General features: G+C 32.5%; 1 protein-coding gene across 3 annotated transcripts in view; it reads left to right on the forward strand.

The window, feature by feature from the left end:
• Positions 1-21733, forward strand: part of LOC111637221 (cAMP-specific 3',5'-cyclic phosphodiesterase 7B-like) — a 106815-nt gene that overhangs the window by 29192 nt on the left and 55890 nt on the right. For all 3 annotated transcript variants that reach the window (XM_023382664.1, XM_023382663.1, XM_023382665.1), the window contains one exon: positions 13341-13401. In XM_023382664.1, coding sequence (XP_023238432.1) covers positions 13341-13401 — 61 coding nt within the window. The remainder of the gene's footprint in view (positions 1-13340; positions 13402-21733) is intronic.

Consider the following 21733-nt stretch of genomic DNA (forward strand, 5'->3'; position numbering starts at 1 on the left):
TCGCATCTGATCAACCGGATGTCTACGTGAAATTTTCCAGGTTTTTTACGTGTTTAACACCAAAATATGGGCCAGTTTCCCATAAGTCCTCTCGGGAGATACCCCGTTCAGCATAAGTTGCCATGCTAAAGGAGTAACCCATTACAAAATGAAGCTGGCGTGAAGAATACAAAAAGCGAAAATTTCGCGTTTTTCAGTACACATTTTTGTAGTCTGCGTCATTTAACGATTAGACTCCAATAAAAATGATTGAAAGTCTAATTGGTTGTATCGTTTATTTTATAAGACAGCGTACATACTTTCAATATTGATTTTTTTAAAAAAAATGCATACAAAATAACCTCCGAAGAACGGTCATTTCGTATGTTTTCGTCAGTGGTCGTTATTCAGAGGTTTGTGTCGATGTTTAGATGATTAATAAATACTTTGTACAGAATAGACTAGTGAATTTTAGTGAAAAAAACAAATCTTTTTTGGAACGAATTTTTGAAGTTCTAAAAACAACTACTTGATGGATCGAAATAGAAAGACGAAGATTCAATCGCCAATCAATCGGTCTGTTTTACGAAATTTGAGATATTTTTAAACTAAAAATATTTAAATTTTTTAATAATTTTTCCCTATTAATTAAATATGTTCTTTGAAAATTTGAATATAACCTTGCCGATTTAACTGCGGAATAGTTTAAGTGGATAATTAAGTAAGAATTCCTCACACAGCGTTTACCTTATGAACCGTAGCAACGTATCTTATTTCGGAATTTATGCACTATTTATCAATTATATTAACTATTTATCAATTAATATTTTATTTAATGTGCATAGATTAATGGAAATTATAATAAACATTCATATTTATTACATAATTAAATTAAGTAAATAGTTCTATTGCTTATTTGCTTTCTGCCTATCAGTGACAGAGTGGATGAAACTACCGAACGCCACAGTTGGTCGTAGGTTCGCGTCGTACCCGTGTGTTTTCCAGTGTTTCTGCACGTGCCTAACAACTAAATAGGGACCGGTTTCACTCCCGAGTGGCGGCTTCTCATAGAAAGTCCTCTCGAATGGCATCCCCCCTTTGTAGATTGGCGGACCAATTGTTGAGTCGCCATATCTGATGAATCCAATCCTTTTTTTTTCTACTATTCTACGGTGTTCTTCGTGTAAATCCCAGAAGGACTAACCACATCTATCCGGTTGTAATCCTACTCCATCAAATCTTGCCAATCTTTTTATCCTTAGGACCACCACTCTACACTAGCGGGAGAGCAAAATGATGGGCACCAACCGACTCGATAATAAATTGCAAACGGGAAAATGATGATGATATATCTGTTATCCTTAATGGAAACGTTATTGTCGTTATCATTTTACCAGATAACATCTGAAAATTATTTTAATTTTCTCAACTTTTATGTCGTTACTGTACATTGAATTTAAGCACGTCACGTAATTTATTTTCTTAAATATTATTTTTCGTGTTAAAGTATCGTTGTTTAGTAAACAAATAATAGTTTCAATAATATTAGTGCCAAAATTAGCTCTAAGATTTAATTTTTTGACTTTTTGTACAAGTAGACATGCACTACGTTCAATGGTGTGTGTCGTATGTAATATCGTCACTACGTCGCATCGTAAGAATTATTACAACTCAACAAACAAAAGAACGTACGATGTAAAAGATACATACGCAAACAGTTCAATCTTGCGTGTACATTATTACATAAATGATAAATCCCGCTTTTATGGCCTAATTCGTCTATAGAAACAATCGTGAAACGAGCCGTTCTATTTCCATAGATTTTGTGTAACGTTCAAAATCGTAATAGAAAATCTATACCGGTCGTAAATTAGGGATTTATCAGCTTAGGACCTCACATTTTTATATGCATCATTATTTGGTGAGGGGAATGGTCTGTAATATACAAGTCCAAATACAGCGCCGGGTTTACTGGAAATATTAACTTTTATACGGTTTACTGTGTACTTTTATGTAAATAATCAATAATGGTAAATTATATTGATAAGGATATGAATAATTTATATAGACTTGGAGTTTTTTTGGATACTATATTAAGAAATTTTGTTATTTATGCTATCGGGAAGGGGAAACGAGAAAAATGTATTGAAGTCATGCCAGTTGAAATCTAATTATAAATTCAGTTTAACGTATTTTTAGCATAGAATTAAATCATCCGAAACTTTATAGGTCCATAAATTAACTAATTTTATATTTATTGATCCCGAAAATATTCAAAAAGGGCAGAGGAAATGAAGGAATATCGAAGATAGAATTCATAATTACTCCATCAGATTTATGCTTTAATTTGATGTGAATGACTGACGAAAGGATAAACTCGAAGAAAACAAGAAAGGAAAAAACTCATTGATAAGACAGGGAAGATCATCTCCACTTCATATATTCGTTATTTAATTATATACAGATTTCGTAATTGTTGTAGAGCAAACCTAAATTTAGTCGTTGGCCTAGAATCACGATTATTTGCGAATAGCCTACTTTCCCTTCCTTTTTTCGACATAGTTGGCTTAATATTGACATTAATTATTATTAAGATAAGGCCTTATCTATAGACAAGCGAGTGCAGTTAATGGATTAGTGTAAACCAATTATACTTGCCAGCGATCCACGTGTCATTCCGAGTTTTATATTCGATAACGAAAGTCAAATTTTCACCCTGTAAACCCTGTAATGGAGAATTGATTGTAGATAACGATGGATTCGTCTTAATGTAACTAAAATTAGTAACTGTCGTTAGTTTACGTAATGTCGAAAATAGTTTGCTCTCTAACAAACACCTGCTTTTGTTTAATATAGCCTAGCAGTGGATAAAACTCGGTCGCTGGCCGCGTGAAGTTTTCTGGCTTTTCTTCGCCTAAATAAGAGCCAGTTTCCCAAAAATGTCTCGATCGCCCAGGCATTATATTGCCTTATTCCATGTCCAATCCTAAAGAATTAATTATGTATCATTTTTTTAAAATAAGGAAGTCGTTTAACGTTTGTCAAAAACTAATTAGCAATTAAAATTGTTTTTCTTTTGTTATTTTCGAACGTGCAGTGTGTGATGTTTTAATGACGATCGATCGAAAGCAGCTGCAGGAATCTATTGATTTTCTATTGATCTGTTTTTGATGTTATTATTCGTTGTTAGTAAATGTCGTGTCGAAGATTTTCTTCCAATGAAAAATTGACGAAATGACGAAATACTGTGAAAATGTAGTAGTTTTTTGGCGCACCACCGCGCGTGTTTGTTTATAATAATTTCCGATTTCCTGCCGGAAATGACTTCGACACATTTATCCGTATCGATCGGTATCATTTACAAAACAATAAGAAGAATCCCGATGCGATTGGTCGATGGTAACCGTGTGAGTACGTCACGAATATCATGACGTCTATCAATTAGGTAATTCCACAGCACGAGGTATAAAATAACTAGAGTTTGACACGAAATAACATTGGTATACGTAACCGATCTCGATCATTTGTTAACTTATATCAATTCGTGTAACTGGAGTAGGCAATTCTTCCTCCGAGATCATTTTACCGTCACTGACGTAATTACGTAGATGACTGATGGCAACCGTTGTCTCCTTGATTTATACTCGAACATTTCCAACGTGGAATACAAATGTTTCACACTTTATATATTGGCATAAATAAAGCTTTGAAATTTAAATAAACGCCACTCCAAATATTTTATCGTTTCATCAAGCTCGGGAACAATTTACATATTTATAACAAAATTTTCCAAGTGGTAGGGCGCGATCTACCCGGTGAAAACAAAGGCCGATTTATAGAGTTGGGATAGAATTTTTGGCATTATTCGGGTGTCCGTAATTAAACGTGAACTATCTTTTGATACACGCTCGACTGTTTCGTTGTTGGACCGAAAATCTTTTCTAATAATGTCCAGGAACATATCTAATGGAACGTCTTTCTAATGGTCACTCGGACGTAGTGTTCGAGTCATTAATGCCCGTCCATTACGTATACTAGAGTACAGTGATTGCTCGTCATTCGCCAAGGATCTTCCTCTCGTTCGGAACAATTGTTATCAAAAACAACGTTTAATTAATTATCGAATCCTTTCACCTTTTATATATAATTAATTTAAAAAAATTGTTTGAATTGAATTGAGAATGTGGTTTGATAAGAACAAACAGCAAAATAGAAATCACCTGATTTATATCTAAATTTCTCTTTCCAAGAAAACGTACCACGGTCTAGGCCTCTCAAGTCTAATAAATAGAGAATTTTTAGCTCTTTTTCCTGCAGTGAAATTTTGTTTTATTTCTGGAAGATTGCAGTAGAGAACAGTAGCCGTAGTTTAAAAATTTTTTTGCAAGTTCAATGTCTAGAGGTTGCTTCAATTATCATAGAGCACGATCGATGCTTCAACCCTATTCGACCAATGTGGTTGACTTAACCTAGTTTCTAAGTTGATTGAATCCATTAACTCTCTTCATTCAGACGGCTAAACTTGATTGAAATATATTGTCGACATGAAATTCTATAAAAATCTCCACTTCACATCACTCTTCTCTTTGTTTTTTCTCCTTTACGTCTTCTTGAACATTCTGAAATTTACTTAAAGTAAATTACGTATGAAAGAACATTTATCTGATACACTTTTTCAAGGATATGTCTTATGCAAGATATATCAAGGTATACATATGCGTATCACGATACATATCTTTTCAAGTATGCATAGTTTATAAGGCTTGGTTAATGGGATACTGCAAGGCGATCTGCGAAGGGAATGAGAGAACTTTATTTAGGCACGTGAAGAAAACTTCAGATGGCCAGCCCGTTGGTGAGGCGCGAACCAATCATCAACTACCAGGATTCGATTGTAGGGCTAAGGAAACGCCATGTACTGTGGGGATGACGCTTAGGAGCACTTTCTGTACGAAAGCGGTCCCTATTTAAATGTTAAGTACGTGAAAAAAACCCGAAAAAACTGCACTTGGCCAGTCCGTTGGTTAAGCACAATCCACGACCTGAGCCAGTATTCGGTACTTTTTTTAAAAAGTGTTGAATTAAGGAAAATATAGTCAAGATTAAATTATTTTCAATTGTTTTTGTAGAATTTCGTGTTTAAAATTGTCACGAATATGACTTTCCCCTTTTTTTAAATTACTGATTATATTTAAATAGAGAAATTTCGATGTTGTTCTCTTTGTAGAGAATACGAGAGATTATTTTTAAAGAATTTTTTCACGAGGAAAAATGATATTTTCAAAAATAGATGAACTTTTATGTTTTTCATAATTGGATAGTCTCGAGATGGGATATTTAAGTGATTCTTTCTTCTCCCTCCCTTCTCTTAATTTAAGTGTTTAGACACTCGAATATGATTACGGATGATTTATATCGATGATTATTATTCTTTACATCAATCTGATTAATTGTTATAATCGAAATTAATGATCCACTTGAAATTTATCGGTAAAAATTTGTATTTTTAATTGGATCATTTGAAAAGGATCATCAAATTAGTGCAACAACTTTAAAAATAGTATCAAATTTTTATTATTTTCCACTAAGTTCTATAGGAGTTTAATTTCTTTTTTTAAAAAGCAATGTTATTTACTTTAATCGCGATTATCTTTAAGCTGGTTGTAATGTTAATTAAATTGCGTGTAGACAATTTATATTTTTAGATTATTAAAGAGTTTAGAAGTGAAAATATACGAAATATGAAGAATTTTAATTACTTTAACTTAAGTATCTTTTTATTTTTTCTTAATAAAAATTTTAAAAATTATTTCGTTGTAACGAATACTTTCTTGGACTTGCATCCTCCTTGATTGTTTTTATAGAAAGGTGTGTTGAATTTTCTTAACTTGAGGCCCCCCTATATATAGTTTCTGACCGAGTTTAAATGTGTCATAATAGTTGACCGTTCGATGATTGTAAAAATATAAGTTCTATTTCTGTTCTTTTGTCTGCTTGCCAGAGACCAGTCTGAAATTAAAACCTGCTCTTGGGTGTGGTATTTCTGATAGGCTATATTTTGCACTATTTTCTGCATTAAGAATAAAAATAACTCACGATTTATACACTCAATTCGATACTTTTTACATTCTTCATGCATTCTGTACAAATTAAATGAATTTTTTGTACACGTCATACACGTAAGTAGTAGTTTTTTAGATACTATAAAAGCGGAAACATTGGAGTTTAATACAGCTCTACGCCTCATTTTCTTTAAATAAAAATCGAATAAAGAGTTGCCATAGTATCTAAAAACCTCGAGGGGGCGAAGAAAGGCGACGGTTTTATCGGCCCTTTGATAGATTATGATCCACGTATGTATAACTCATTCTGTAAGGAGATTGTGGATAAAGTAGTTGGAAACCTCCCGCAGGTAGCATACTCCATAAAACTCGAGAGGTTGGCCAACTATTCGGAGAATGATAGTGGTATGTTCTACATTAAAGCAAACAACAGCGCGGTCATTAAAGGATATAGTCAGTAAATGTCGTTCCACAATCCATGACGGGGTTAATGATGCGAACAACAGTCGACCTCAACCTTGCTCTTGTAATTTTGCTTCAGAACGAAAAGCTTTTATTGAAAACAGTCGAGATGTACTTAGTTTATTTTCTATAACTTTGTAAAATGTGTTGTTCCCCTATCATTATTCTCCTCCTTTTTTTTTTTTTTGGTTATAAAATTTTCCAAAATGTGCTTTTGGAAGATTATTATTTTTTCCTCCTGGTTATAAACTTTCCAAAATAGTTTTTCAGATAAATTTATCTTCCTTTTTCTCGACGATACTCTTCAAAATGTATCTTTTCTATGATCATTTTTTTTCCTGATTATAAATTCTCCAAAATGAATGCTTTGGATGTTTATTCTACTTTATTTTTGATTATAAACGTTCTAAAAATATACATATTTTAGTAAATTTATTATTCTTTTTCTAATAATACTCTTCAAAATATACTTTTCATAAATTTTCTACAGTATTAATACTCTCGTTTTCCTGGAATTTTTTAAAAGTTTATTGTCCTTTTTCTTGGGGTTCGCCAGTGGCCGAGTCGATAAAACCACTGAACACTGCTAGTTGGTCGCGGGTTCGTGCCTCCAACTAGCCGTGTTCAGTGGTTTTGTGGAGTTTTCCGGGTTTTCACGTGTCTAATAGATAAATAGGGACCAGTTTCTCATCGACCGGGTTTTCTTCACGTGTCTAACACCTAATAGGAGCCAGTTTCCCATAGAGGAATTCGCCCTGGTTTCCTGCAGAGGGAGGCACTCCTTTGAGTATGTCTCACGGATTGCGTAAACCATCAGTTCAATTTACTCCTTTTACCTGGAAAATAAAATAAATTCTTTAATGATTATCCCCTCGATTATAAACTCTTTAGAATGTATCTTTGAATTACTTTCTCCCTTTTATTCTGGATTATGAAATTTATATAGTGACTAGTTGTTAAGTAGATATTTAAAAAGCGAGTGGTATCGATATTGTTTTTCTTTAATTCGTGTTATAACTGTAAATATTATGTTAATAACTTTTCCTGGAATTCAATCAACGTCATCAGCGAATCGTGAACAAAATTCAGAGCTGAATGAAAAATCAATGCTTTTCATTGTGTTATGGATCTTTCTGTGCACGCGAATTTGCGAAAATTGCCAATCGAATATTGTAGAAAACATCGAGTTTTAATGAATTGAAATTGGCATCGATTGATCGTTCGCTTTTATTATTAAATAATGAGATAAAAGAGAGAATTTAATCGTGTTTTACAATCTCATTCGCAAAGTCTTAACGAGATCTTAACGTGCCATACTAAATTACCTAAATGCTACATCTTAGTATAGCTTATTGCATTATATTCTAAAACTTGTGTAGTATCTTATGGTATCAGATTGTGTATTTCAGTGCTTTAGGTGTAGCATTTATAGTTTAGAGTGCAGGGATTTTGTACTTCGTGGTGCACTATACATTTCTGGACTGATGGCCGAGCGTGGCACCTACCGCGCTGGGGATCGAATCCGGAGGGGTCGAAAAATCCACAGGGATTTTTCCGGAAATGGTCCGTTCGGATATGTTGGCTCCCGACTTCACCACTTGGGTTTCTCATTTCCCGGTCTTTTGCTTGTCCCGGGATTTCGGGGAAAGAAGTGAACTGTTTCCCGGAAATCCCGGGATATAATTAATTCTTTTTAAGATATAAAATAAATCTTAAAATTGAATGATATAATTATTTTTCATTTTTTAAAGTAATTTAATACATTCTGCAACCTCTATAATAATAGTAATAATAATAATAATGCTGTGTAAAAATATGTATTAAAAATCACCTTTGAATTACATATAAATTTTCCAAATGGAAATTTTGGAAAAAATTTATTAAAGTTTGTTGTAAACTGCTTACAACCACAATAACAACAACAAAAAAATAATTTTTGAATTGAGTTGAAAATTTCAAAAGAAAAATGAACTTAAATCAAACTTCTAACTTAAAAGGTAATTTTCGTTTTTTTAAATAAAACATAATACAAAATATTATTGTAAATTTTTATAATAAGATTTTAAAAAGCAAAGATGTTCGATACTGCCATCACTCAATCTGATTTTTACTTTAGTAATGAAAAGTCCTGCAACCGGGAATGTTCTTTACAATTCAATTGATGTGGGTGGAATCGTCTTTAATGCATTTAAGAGAAGACGGATGTTATGAGTTTTTTTGCCCGTAGCCTGGAAGATTTCTAGTTCGTTTTCGAGATTGTAGTACTTCTTTTGCACGCTAGTATTCTTGATTTGTCTACCTCGGCTGCTTTAACGGAAACATCTAGCTTATAGCCCAATAATTCGGCAGTTCGTTTGTCTTTAATAATCGGGTTTATGAAGAAAAACTTCATACTTGCGTATTTCGTACTCGTTTGTATCCTTACCCAATTTGCACAATCTGGCATAATGCAGTTATTCAAGCTACTGAACATGGTTAAAAATTAATACAGCATCGGTGCAATTATTCAAGCTATTACAGATTCTGAAAAGTAAATAATTTTCAGAGTCCTGCCACAAATAGGCTACATATTGATTATTAACAATCTATGACATGTGATAACGAGCAAAAATTTAAAAAAACGAAGTAACAGGCTTAAAATTAATAAATACAAATGTATTCTGACAGTTTATGAGTTAATTATACTTTCTATTTGCAAAATTTCCTCAACCTTTACACAAAATAAGAAAAAAGTGAACTTTTAAGAAATTTGCGGGATTTCCAGTGATGAGAAGAATTTTCCGGGTTAAAAAATCAACCGGGATCCCGTTTGAGGAACCCTAGTCAACACCCGGTCAAACCCAATTCACGGACATTGGATGATATTTATCTAACTGCAATAGCAGAATAGAAAATAAACTCGGACGACTGCATGCCCTAAAATTCAGAATAGGAGACGTTTGTTGCGGATAGCTGTTTGTTTGTTAAGTTATGGCAACGCAACACTTGGGCGATCTGCCTAGAGGGATGTCTTCCGGGAGGTCTTTTTAAGGGAAATTGGCCCCTATTTAGGTGTTAGACGTGGAGAAAACCCAAAAAACTCCACGTGGCCAGCCCGTTTGAGCGAGGCGCGAACCCACGACCGAACTCCCAGTGTTCGGAGTAGGAAGACCGCTTGGCCGCTGGTGGGAGTTGCGGATAGCAAAAACAATGATCACATCATTGCTCGTTAAAAGTCGTCAATTCCAGGAATCGTTGATCTAAACTTGTACCGCTGTACTATCATCTGGATTCCACAATAGGAAGGATTTAGCTACTGTAAAATACAGTATTGAAGAAACTGCGTTTAGCATGGGCGCCTGGAGTTCCCAGAGTACCGATATATGATAGTGTTTTTTTACATAAAAAATGATTTCCTCTCGGATGGCCCGAACAACTTGTGTGTTCAGATATGATCGCACTGTACCCAACGATCAAAGTGTCTTCACTTTGATCGTTGGGTACAGTGCGATCATGTTTGCGCACAGAACAGAACAGAGGGAGTTACGATTTTAGAAGAATCGATTCCATAGGGAAAACCTCAAAACTAAGGTGATAAATCAAAACTATAATAGCAGTAGGGCCTACTTGTCTGGAAGACCTTCAGCATGTCTCTTTCCAATGAATCAAGTGCCCGTTTTTCCATGAAAAGTAGAAGTGTCAGCTAGCTAATAGTCTATATCATTACACAATGTTAAACAAGTTATCTAGTTATAAGTAATAGATATGTATATATATATATATATATATCCATGGTGCGGTTTTCTTTATATTCCTTTTAAAATCAATTTTTCAAAAATATTTCCTCAAAAAATTGATGAAACTTCATGAGTTAATTCTACAGAAATAACCACCGTTTTTTTGCCTGGACCGCATTTAATCAGAGACAATAGTCGGTCCAGGCAAAAAAAACGGTGGTTATTTCTGTAGAATTAATATTTAGAATTAATATGTAGAAGAATATTTTTTGAAAAATTGATTTTAAAAGGAAAAAGTTATCTAGTATTTCCAGACCAACAATATGAATGTTTTTCACCGACCTACAAGAAGTCAAATGTAAATGTTATAACGAATATCTGCATCTTTGATGCACACAAGTACCAAGATCTGCAGTGGAATAACCGCGAGGAAGTAGTTGATTCCATTCATCGTGCTGCTATCAATTTGAGCAAACTTATGATGAAGAGTCCTTACCAAAATAACTTCTTGAGGTGGTAGAAAAGCACGGAGGTCAGATACAGTGAAAATGAACGCATACACAATTGCCTCTGACATGATTTCTTGATTCTTTGTTAGTAACAAACATGTTACGTTGAAATCTTATGTTTGACAGTAGTGTGTAACAGAGTCGCGCACTTACACTGACTGTTATTTCATACCACTTCACCAGAATTTTATACTGATGGGTTGCGCATGTGGCATACAATTTGCTACATTGATGCTGCCACCCTAATGAGTATGACACATTATATGAAGGTGCCAAAGAATGGAAAACGTTTTGGCTAGGAAAGTATTCAATAATATATCCCGGTGTGCAAAAATGATCAATAAAGCTTTGCACTATTCCTTAGGGCATTAGTATGCTTCACACTTTGTAAAGCGTACTAATATCTGAGTATGTATTGTTATCGTTTTATTATGGCGTATTATATCATCACATGAGTACTTATTTCATCACAGTATTTATGCATTATGAGTACTGTAAAGGAGTATATCTTGCATGCAGCTATTGTCATATATTACAGTATATCAAAGTACAATTAACAATCTTTAAATCATTGTTTATCGCTGCAAAAAATCTCATAGTAGTTAAACAGATGGAGAAAAGTGAGGGATTCTATCGGTTTAATCTTTCGTAGTTTCAATCAAAAGTGATGAAAATGAAGATGCTCAACAGTTCATTCATTATAAACGAAGTTCGTACAGTGCATCATTATGGATCGAGTTTAGAAATTACGAGTAATCGTAACAATTTAGTTTATATTTAAAATGAATGACGTAAAATGACTCAAAGATTTTTATAGAAAACTTTAGTAAATGACACAAAATTAAGTTAATCGAGTTAATGTCTTAAAATATAAATGGTGTCAGTCGGTGGTACAGATCTATTGCTGCTATTAAGCATTTGGCAAGGGGTACGTCATTTCTTAGTTTAAACGTTACCCAACAACTTAAGTCATTTTATAAATGTAGACCTAACGACGTCATTAACCGTTAACTTCGTAACAAAGGTCATACAAACAAACACAAAAAGAAAAAGCTCACAGAACGAAGTAGTGTTTGTATGTTCGTTTTCGTTTGATTTACGACACATAACACTCCAGGAAAGATAAGGATTCTTATATTTATCGAAATCACTAGCGAAATAGTTGATAAAAAAGAGAAGAAAATAAAAATTCTCAAGAATCTAATCAGAGTAGACACGTGATTGCCGGAGGTAGATGTGGCGTCAACGACCCTCGTCCACACATAAGTTACTTTCTCTGGCAAGAATCACGTGTCTGCTACTTATGACACGGCTGAAATCTCTTCTATAAGTAAGCATTGTGGGTATTTTTTCTTTTTTTCCATTCTGTAACCTTCTCTTTCCCGGAAAAATCGAGTAGAAATATGAAATCGAAGGTAAGTGAAAACGTTTGTCTGTTTTTACACACCTTAATTATCAACTACACGAAATATATCTTGCATAAAAATGCAGAAAAAGTTTTTATTTAATTGTTTATTAAATTACTGTGACAATTCTTTGATGAAAAATTCAGTTTTCTTTGCTTTAACAGCAAGATTTTTACGGTCATTTGTATTACCTGGATCGCAGTAAAAGTCGATTTGACCGCAACTATTAACATTTGCCGTTGGTTGTTAACTGCTTGGAGGGGAATAGCTATCGTTAATTCGATTTTTTTCATGGCAGATAACTACTTATAACTAGGAAATTAATAAAAATAAGTCACGTTAATAGAATTAGTCAAGATTTTCCAATAAAACATCGCACCTTACCAGGTAACACGCATTGTTAGAGTTCAAGTTTGGGTCATTACGGATGATGGGTTATAAAAGTCATAAACCTTTTCTCACTTTGCCAGTTTCTCTTTCTATTTTTTTGACGTTTTTTAGTGTTTAATTTTTATATTTTACTTTCTGAAAAATTGAAATATTCTTCTAAATAAATGCAATTAAAAACAATTTACATTTTAATAATAATAGATTCTTTTTGACCCATTTAATATGTACTTTTTTGAAGTGTCGCAGTAGTTTTAATGAACAAAAGAAAGAAAGAAAAAACATTTTTTAAATATTTCAAATTCGGATGAATATTTTCGACGCGAAAAATATTCTAAATTTTTTACATTAATAGTTTTTGTGTTGTTTTTAAATGTTAGATGGAACGAAATCGTGACGTTTTGCGTGAACAACGTTAAACTTTGACCTTGATTTCGATGAGTTCTCATGCAAAAACACAAGCTTTAATGTATAAATTGGAATAGAAAGCGGTTAAAGTGAAAAGTAAAGGAAATTTTAAAAATAATTTAGTATTTTTTTAATTTTCTTTTGACCTGAGAAAATACAAAAGACAAGCGCGAATCGATGATTATTTATTCTTAAAACATCTATTAATTTCGAGTCACGTTTAACGTTTCCTGTTGTAAAACTGTCAATAACTTTCACAGTTGTAGTTTTATTTTTATTCTATTAATCAATACGAGCGATTCTTAAAAATAAGAAAAAACATTGTTGTTTAGAAATTCTTTTACTAGTCATACTTCATATCTTTACAATCATTTTAAAATAATATTTTTGAATTTTTTTTTCTCTTTTCAGAGAAGATCTGGTATTGTCATCGATAAAACGAGTGATAATACTTTATATATTCGAGTTTTAGGTAAGTACATTGTACTGTACTTATTGTTTCTTATTTTTTATAATTTCCAAGCTAGCATGAAATATCATATATTATTTTATAATTACAATATAAGCGATTCTTAATTTTTAATGATTATTTAAAAACATTTTTATTTAATATGGACCAAAATTTCTTTTCTGACTTTTTTCTGCTTGTGTATATTGTGTAAAATCTCGAAATTATAACCACGGCTACATTTTTCTTGAAGCTTTCGCGTTATACGCGCACAAAACTGATCATTTAAGTTGTGAACTTCTATTATCCGTTTTCTACGATTTTTTAAAACTTAATTTGTTGGTATACACCAATCAAATCGAACCGTAAGATGTAATTTGTAATCTAATATTCTGCGTGATTTCAGTGTCGATATTAACACGCGTGTGTGTGCGCGCTCTATGCTTAACGTGCTCATTTTTTCGCCCTAAAGTAAGTTTTATCGAGAGATAAAAAGGAATAGGCGTGTCCGATACTGTTTTTAAGTCAGTAGATTGTTAAAAATTCATAATAAAGGCGATACGCACGAAAAATGAGCCGGCAACTTTCGATATAATTTCTACCTTTAGGTTATTATTAGAAGAAAAAATGACGCATATCCGGTTGAGTACAGCTACCGGATATGCGTCACTGTAAGTTCCTCTTGACTAAGAGTCGAGCAAAACAATGCTTATTTAACAAAACATAAATATTGTTTTGCTTTACATACATAAAAAAACACATTTTTAAGTAAAATAAGATTTTTAAAGTAATAATTTAAAATTTCCTAAAATAATTAAGATGCTATTGTATTTTTTGGATAAATAAATTTAATTATTTCGGATGTTTTTTTCATTTTAGTTTATTATTTTAAATCGAAAAAACTTTTTATTACTTCAATTATTATATTTTAATATCGTATTTTTATATCAGTTTGCCATAAAACTTTTTATAAGAATTATTATATTTATTTATTATTAAATAACTCGAAAAAAAAAGATGTTTGAAAATTGTTTGCAAAAAATATAAAATGTTTAGTATTATTGTTATTAGCGCGTTAATTCTTGTCATAATTTTATTACGATTGAGCAATTTAATTTTTTTAGAAAATAATGGCTTGAAGTTTTAGTTTTTGCTTATTTTTATTTTTGGACGAAAATTTTACTGACACATTTAGAATATATATATCATTTTTTTTACATTTTCTCTGAAACTTTCGCGTATAACGCACAATATAGAGAAGGGATTTTTTTGGAATTGACGCTCGATATTTTCCTGTTCAGTTTCCTATTCGACTTGGAGAATTTTTTAAAAATTCAAAAATAAAGCTTAAAAATCGGCTCGGTTTATAATTTTTTTTAGATAAATCGAAATGGCTTGTGGAAGTGGTTAAGTTATTACACTGAATAGATTTGGATATTTAATCCTTTTATAAATAAATTTTGAAGTAAATCCTGTCACATTTGTTTATTCGGGATTTGATAGTATTTATCTTTCATTAATCTGTCAGTAACAGAAGAAAATGTTTTTAAAGAGATACTTTTAAATCTCGTCGATCGATAAGAATTCTTGGGGATTTTTTGCACATTTTCCAAATTGCAATTACTTTGTTTTCGATTGTTCTCGCTTCCACGTGTTGTTTTTAAATTATTTCTTTGAAAATAAGTGCCAAATTTAAATTAACCATTGTTATTTTCCCGACTGTTAAAGAATATAATTTAGGAAAAGTATAGTGACCGATCAAATATTGACACCCAGATTTTTTGCATTTCTTGATGATTTGACTTTCCAGGAGTTCAGAAATGTAAAAAAATTACAAAATTCTGTTTGAATGAATGAATTGGGCAGGCGGGTGTCTTAGGACTGGATGAACCAAAAGTTTTAAATCTGGCAGGCTTATTTTTATGTATTGTGCTTTGAGCTATTAAATTTTGGTAGTTGAAGAGGGTGGGGTAAGAGGTAAGACACGTGTCGTATCTCGAGTGGAGTCAGACTTAATGAAAATTTTACACGTTATTAGCATTTACAATTTGTTCAGAAACTTATTCCTACTCCCAAAAATAACACTTTATAATAATATATTATATAAACATTATTTTAAAATAAAATCTGATAACAGGTGGTGCCATACAGACTTTAACTTTGTAAGTTATGAATGCCGGGAAAGTCATGCAAAGAGTTCTTGCCAGTTTAAAATGGTGTCTTACAACCGTTCTCGTATGGAGAACTTCAAATACAATATTGTGGATCGCGATCCACGGGGTAAATTATCTCTGATCCACGTTTTTTATCAGTAGTAATTTGAATATCTTCTCTCAATGTTATAGTTGTAAGCTTGATCCGAGCTATATCTAGTTAAATATACCGTATAAAACGGTTTGATATAAATAGCGAGTTATTGACCTATATTCGCTACCTTATTTGCATTCTTCTTTAGCATCAATTTGATCCATTAAAGAAAGGTTTTGTATAAAATACTTGAAGTAATAACGTTGAACGATTTTCTATCCTCATAAATCATGAAGAATAGTGAAGATTCGCCGGATCGGAATTCCTCGTGCTAATTGCATATTTTATTCCTCGAAATGGGCCACCAATAGTTGAGTCGAAAAACCACTGGACACTGGCGCCTTATCAACAGACTGGCAATTTGGAGTTTCCGGATTTTCTTCATGTGCCTATCACTTAATTAGGGACTAGTTTACCATGGGAATCCTCCTGGGGAGGTGCCCGCTTTGGTAGATTTTTCAAGTGTTGCTTTATTTGCCTTATTTCGTCAATTTAACTTAGTTTAATCCTTGGTGAAGTTTGTGGACCCATTTAAATTTTCGCAAATTTTTGAAAAATGTAAAAGTTTGTCTAAAATATTTTATAAATTCTCTCTTACATGTTAAAATAGAATTCAAGAAAATCCTTTACAAAATAGGATTTTAGACAAGAATGTTTTTTAGTGTTGCAACGAATAGTATATTCGGCCTTAGGCCGAATACCGAATATTCGGCCAAACTATTCGGCTCGATTAACGCACGTACGAAAATTGGCGCGCAAACAGCATTACGGCAAGGACCCTGCTCTCTATTGGCCCGCTGTCACTACGCTTCGCCAATCGCGTTAATTCTTGACATTTGTAGCGGACAGACATGAGCGTCATGGCAGTATGCGATAAGTGATGATATCAAATGTGGATAACAATTAAATGACCTACACGTGTAAATAACGGAAAAAGAACAGAGAAGGACCGCGAAGTAAAAATGTGAAAATAAATATGAAATTGAGTAGATAACATAATCGAACAAGTCGAATTAGCTTATTGGCACGAAATTCGCGCCCGTCAATGCCAAACAATTGTTGTCATAGACTTCGGAAAGCTAAATGCTTGTAATCAAAGTCACTTAGCGTGCACGGGCGAAAGCCTGGGACCGTTCGGGCTACCGAGCTGTCTCGAATCTGTGAAATCGTAACTGTGACATATACCGACGTCCTATCTGTCTCTTTTCTCCGTTATCATCAGGTATGAGTCACGTAATTATAAAATGGAAAAACTATGACGGAAAAGTGACGAATCGAAAGTATCGTGAGCTCGTATTATGATGTATACATAGGCATACGTGGACTAGAGCGTTAGAGGAAAAAGAAAGGGAAGAGGAAAGACGAGCGCTTAACAAGAAGAATAAGCAGGTCAGACCCTCAGATATGTGCGACGATTCTCGAACGAATAGGTGTGTACGTGTGCTGATCTTTGTAATTATAAATTGTGAATAATTGTGACTAATATTATTATTTTTTTATTTTGTGCATGTTATAAGTTATAAATGAATATAAACAAACAACACTAACCCGATAACATTAAATCTAAATACCAAAATGATTGATTTACTGTGTTTTTGTTATTTCTCACTCCTGTTTTTAGGTATTCGGTATTCGGCCGAATAGTGAAAAATAGGCCTATTTTTCACTATTCGGCCGAATACCGAATAGTAACCGAATATTCGTTACATCACTAATGTTTTTCCATTGAAGAAAGAAGAAGAAAACTACAAAATAAATGAATGAATGAATTGTTTCGTTACGAAAGATTAACTTCAAAAATTTCTTGTCACAGACTGGCATGTTGAGAGTCTTGAATGATACAAAATAATTTTCTAACAAAGATTTATTATTTATTAATCAAATTATTCGAGACGGCTGGATGGCCGAGCGACTGAAATGGCAACCTGTCGCTCTGGGGACCCGAGATATAATTCAGACGGGTTGAAAAATCTCAGGAATTTTTAGGGGAATTCAGCCAGGTCCTCTTCATTGTGGACCTGGCTGAATCCGTAATGGGCTTGCTAATAAGTCCCTCTTAGTGCTTACAGGGCAGAGGAGTTAAATAAAATATATATATGTATATATTTTTTCTTTTCTAATCTTCGAATTTTGATATTATTTCATCACTTATTTTCCATTTCTGTTGTCGTGCAATTATTTTCGTCTGTGACCTTTGATATTGCTGTCATTCGTCTAGATATATAGGAACATTTTGTTATTTCTTTTTCTGATTTCTCTAAGATAACACAGGTTTACTGGTTCCTTTCTCTGTTGATATCCAATATCTCCTCGTAATTTCTTTCTTTCTTTCTTTATTCTCTCCATTATTGTCAACCTTGAAATGAACTTCTCGGCAATATTAATAAACTAAACTATTTATTTTCGTATACAGACTTATAATTTCGCATTCTGCATTAATTTGCAAATATATTTTAATTCTTTATTTAAATTTATGGCATTTATTTGCCACTTTTCTACGTGTCAATGCTTAAAAATGTCTATTTTTCGTTCTTTTTCCACTCTTGTAATGTTAAATCTTATTTAAAATAATATAAAATTTTTAAATATGATTTTTGCTTCGTATTCTCCCTGAAAGTAATGTTTTCGTTCGAAATCAAATTAGAATTAAAGCTCGAATCTCATAAAGTAATTGTGTTCTGGCTATCAATAATTCCTTTCTTGCTCTAGAGATTCATTATCTCGTCCTATAATTTGTTAAATGACATCGTTCTTACTACATCCCATACTTCTCTTTATTCTTCCGGATTTTTATCCGGAGAAAGGATAATTAATAGTAAAATTAAAGTGTAAGTTAATGGATTTTTGGTAGAAATCTTTTAAAGATGACAAAAGAGATTATGGGAAGTAGTAAAGCGTGATGTTTTTTTGTGCTCTTTTTTTTTCTAGGGAATATTAAAATTGGATTATATGTACTATTTGGTGTTTTTTTTTTTCTGTAACATCCCTTGTGATAAATTGAATCGATGACATAAATTTTTCGTTTGTGATGAAAATCTCTTTTTTGATTGAAGAAACCTTTACCCAATGTGTTTAACTTCATCGATATCCTTGAAAATATTACAGAAAGTTCTGTATAAGTGACTGCATAAACGAATCTGCAATTTATTAACACTCGTAAATTTTTTTTTTTTCTGGAGAATCGTCCAAAAAATTTCAGGCAGAAATTCTGTTTTATAACTGCTCACAGTTGGCTGAATGGATAAAACTATTGAACACGTTGGTGGTGGGTTTACGCCTCACCAAGGTGTAGTTTTCATATATGTCGTGTTTAATATATAAACAGGAACCAGTTTTCCATAGAAAGTCTTCCTGGGGCAGGGCACTTCCTCTTGGCAGATGGCTCACGTGTAGTGTTGCCACATCCACCAAACCAAACTCTTTTGCAATCCGCTTGCTTCCAATCTCAAATTTATCGCAATCATCATTTAAAGATTTTAATTTATTTAATTATCCAAATTAACTCTCGATTTATTTTCTCGAAATTTACTCAAAAAATTAAAGAATAATTGTATTTTTCCGATCGCATTCATCACGAAACAATTCAGTTTCTATTTGGTACTTTTGTACTCGTCGAACATAATTAGTTTTACTTAGGTTACTTAGTGCTGTTAGGAAATTTCTCTTCTGCCAAACTTTGACATTAATTAACCTTAAATTGGTTTAGTTCATTAAGGATTGCACAATGTTAATTTCTTTGATCAGTTCACCAAATAAGCTCATTGTTCGAGTTTCAGATGACTCCCTCCACTTTTATCTAACGAATTTTTATCAGGATTTTCCTCTGACAACAGCCGCTCTAATTTAGAAAGTCATTTACAAATATCGAATATCTTTCATTTTTACCTCCTCTCGTTTAAGATTAGGAGTTAATTGTAATAGATAAAATGAAACATTCAAATAGTTTAACTATCAAACGGCTTCGGCTACTTTGACGTCTAATTAAAGAAAGGCATAAATGTTTGTTGTTTTAATTATAGGCTCTGAGAGCTGCATTTAAGTTGTATTGCTTTAATTATGTGAACCAAGATTGCATTATGTGTTACCATTGTATATTTCCTTCAAATATGTGTTTATAAAGCTAAATTTGAGTTAATTATGAACTGTATTTGGATTGGATTATGGGATAAGGCGTCGTCTTATCCCATAATTTAATCCAAATACAATGGGAGATCTGCCAAAAGGCCCCCAAGGAGGACATTTATGGGAAACTGGGCCCTATTTATATGTTAGATACGTGAAGAAAATCCGGATGAGGCGCGAATCCGCGACTACCTACTAACGTTTAATGGTTTTATCCACTCTGCCTGGATTGTATTTGGAAATTCGGCTGGATTTTTACTGGCAACAATAGCTTAATATAGCCATTCATACGTCTGTTTATTTTTCCGCGTGTGTTTGACAAATATCTCGACATTTTCGAGGTAATTTTAGATATTCAACCTACATTTTCATACTAAATTGATAACGAGGAAATAAATAAATCTTCACTTAGAATTTTCAAATTTTCTTAAACTAATTAAATAATTAAATGTAATAAATATTTAGTTAATTGTTTTTAAATAATAGATGATTAAAGAAATTAAAGATTCTTTTCAATTGTAAAGTTGAACGAAAAAAGAAATTCGTGCTTTTAGAGTTATTCGCCGGTGCAATTTTTATAAAAGAAATGACGTCATAACAGATGTTTCTCAAAGGAGACGGTCAACGATTTTGATTCAAACTAATTCCTTTTCAGAAATTTGCTAATTAATTATAATTTCCTTTTATTTTCAAAATTTAAAAAAATTGATAAAATTGAGGATTATGTAACTTGTAAATAAGTAAAAATGTAGGCATTATTTTTTATTTTCACTTCTAAAACATACACACAGTGAAGTTTCGAGAAAAACTCAAGAAGTGCTTATTTAAAAATTCTTTAAAAAATCTTGAAAAATTCGCTCTCTTCTCTCATTTATTCGAAGGAACTCTGGAAGTGAGGCCCACCAGTGACCGTGTGAATAAAACCAGTGAACACTAGTAATTAGTGACGAGTTTCAGCCCGACTAACGGGCTGCCACGGATTTTCCTCGTGTCTAACACCTAAATAGGGATCAGTTTTCCATATAAAGTCCTTTGGTAGGCCCTCCTCCTTGGCAGATTGCCCACGCATTTCGTTATCTTATTCCATCCATTATTAGAAATCAATAAAATTCTTGTGGACTATCGCAAATTTCACAGCCTCAACTTTCGAGGCGTTCAGTGTCGAATTTAGACACATTTTACAAATACTGCAAATATTCCTCGCTTCGTTAAAAAATTTTTTTTTTCTTGCCAAATAAAAAGCAAATAATTTACTGTTTATGACATTTTTTAGAAATTTTAACTGGAAAGGAATTCACATGTTGTTCATTGGTGAAGAAATTTCACACCTACTATAAAGCGCAGAAATTCCCACAAAAAATATAGTAAACGATCGTATTTATACAATTCAGTTCTTACATTTTTGAAGAAGTTTTCATCTTATTTAAAAAGGAAATTAAATTATTCGCTTTATAACGATCCCATCCGTTTCAAATACATGTCTCACTTGTACTATCCACTTGTAAAAATTGACAAAAATTACAAGTGTAAATAAATAATTAAGTAGAAATTTTCAGAAATTCGTCGAGAAACGTGTAGATGGATAGAACCGTAAAGAAAAAAAATGTTAAATACGCTAAAGTAATGGAAGCAAAGAGCTTGTTTATTGGATGCTCTTCACCATTGGCGAAGATGGAAGTTCACTAAAACATAAAGAAAATCAAAATTTATGGATTTGTTTGTCTTAAAGCTACGTTCGGTGAGAAAAAGATAAAATGTTTGGTGTTTTTTGCAAATGGAAAAGAATTTTAAAATACTGAAAATGGAATCTTGATAGCTTCAGCCAAAGCTAAAATGAATAAATAAAAAGAAAAATCTTCTTAAAAATTCATTATTTAAATTTTTTCAGATTAAAAGGCGTAGAAATTAATATAGTGAAATGTTTCCA

Source organism: Centruroides sculpturatus, unplaced genomic scaffold (assembly GCF_000671375.1).
Source record: "Centruroides sculpturatus isolate CEXI.00-Female unplaced genomic scaffold, Cexi_2.0 scaffold1105, whole genome shotgun sequence".
NCBI classification, from domain to species: Eukaryota; Metazoa; Arthropoda; class Arachnida; order Scorpiones; family Buthidae; genus Centruroides; species Centruroides sculpturatus.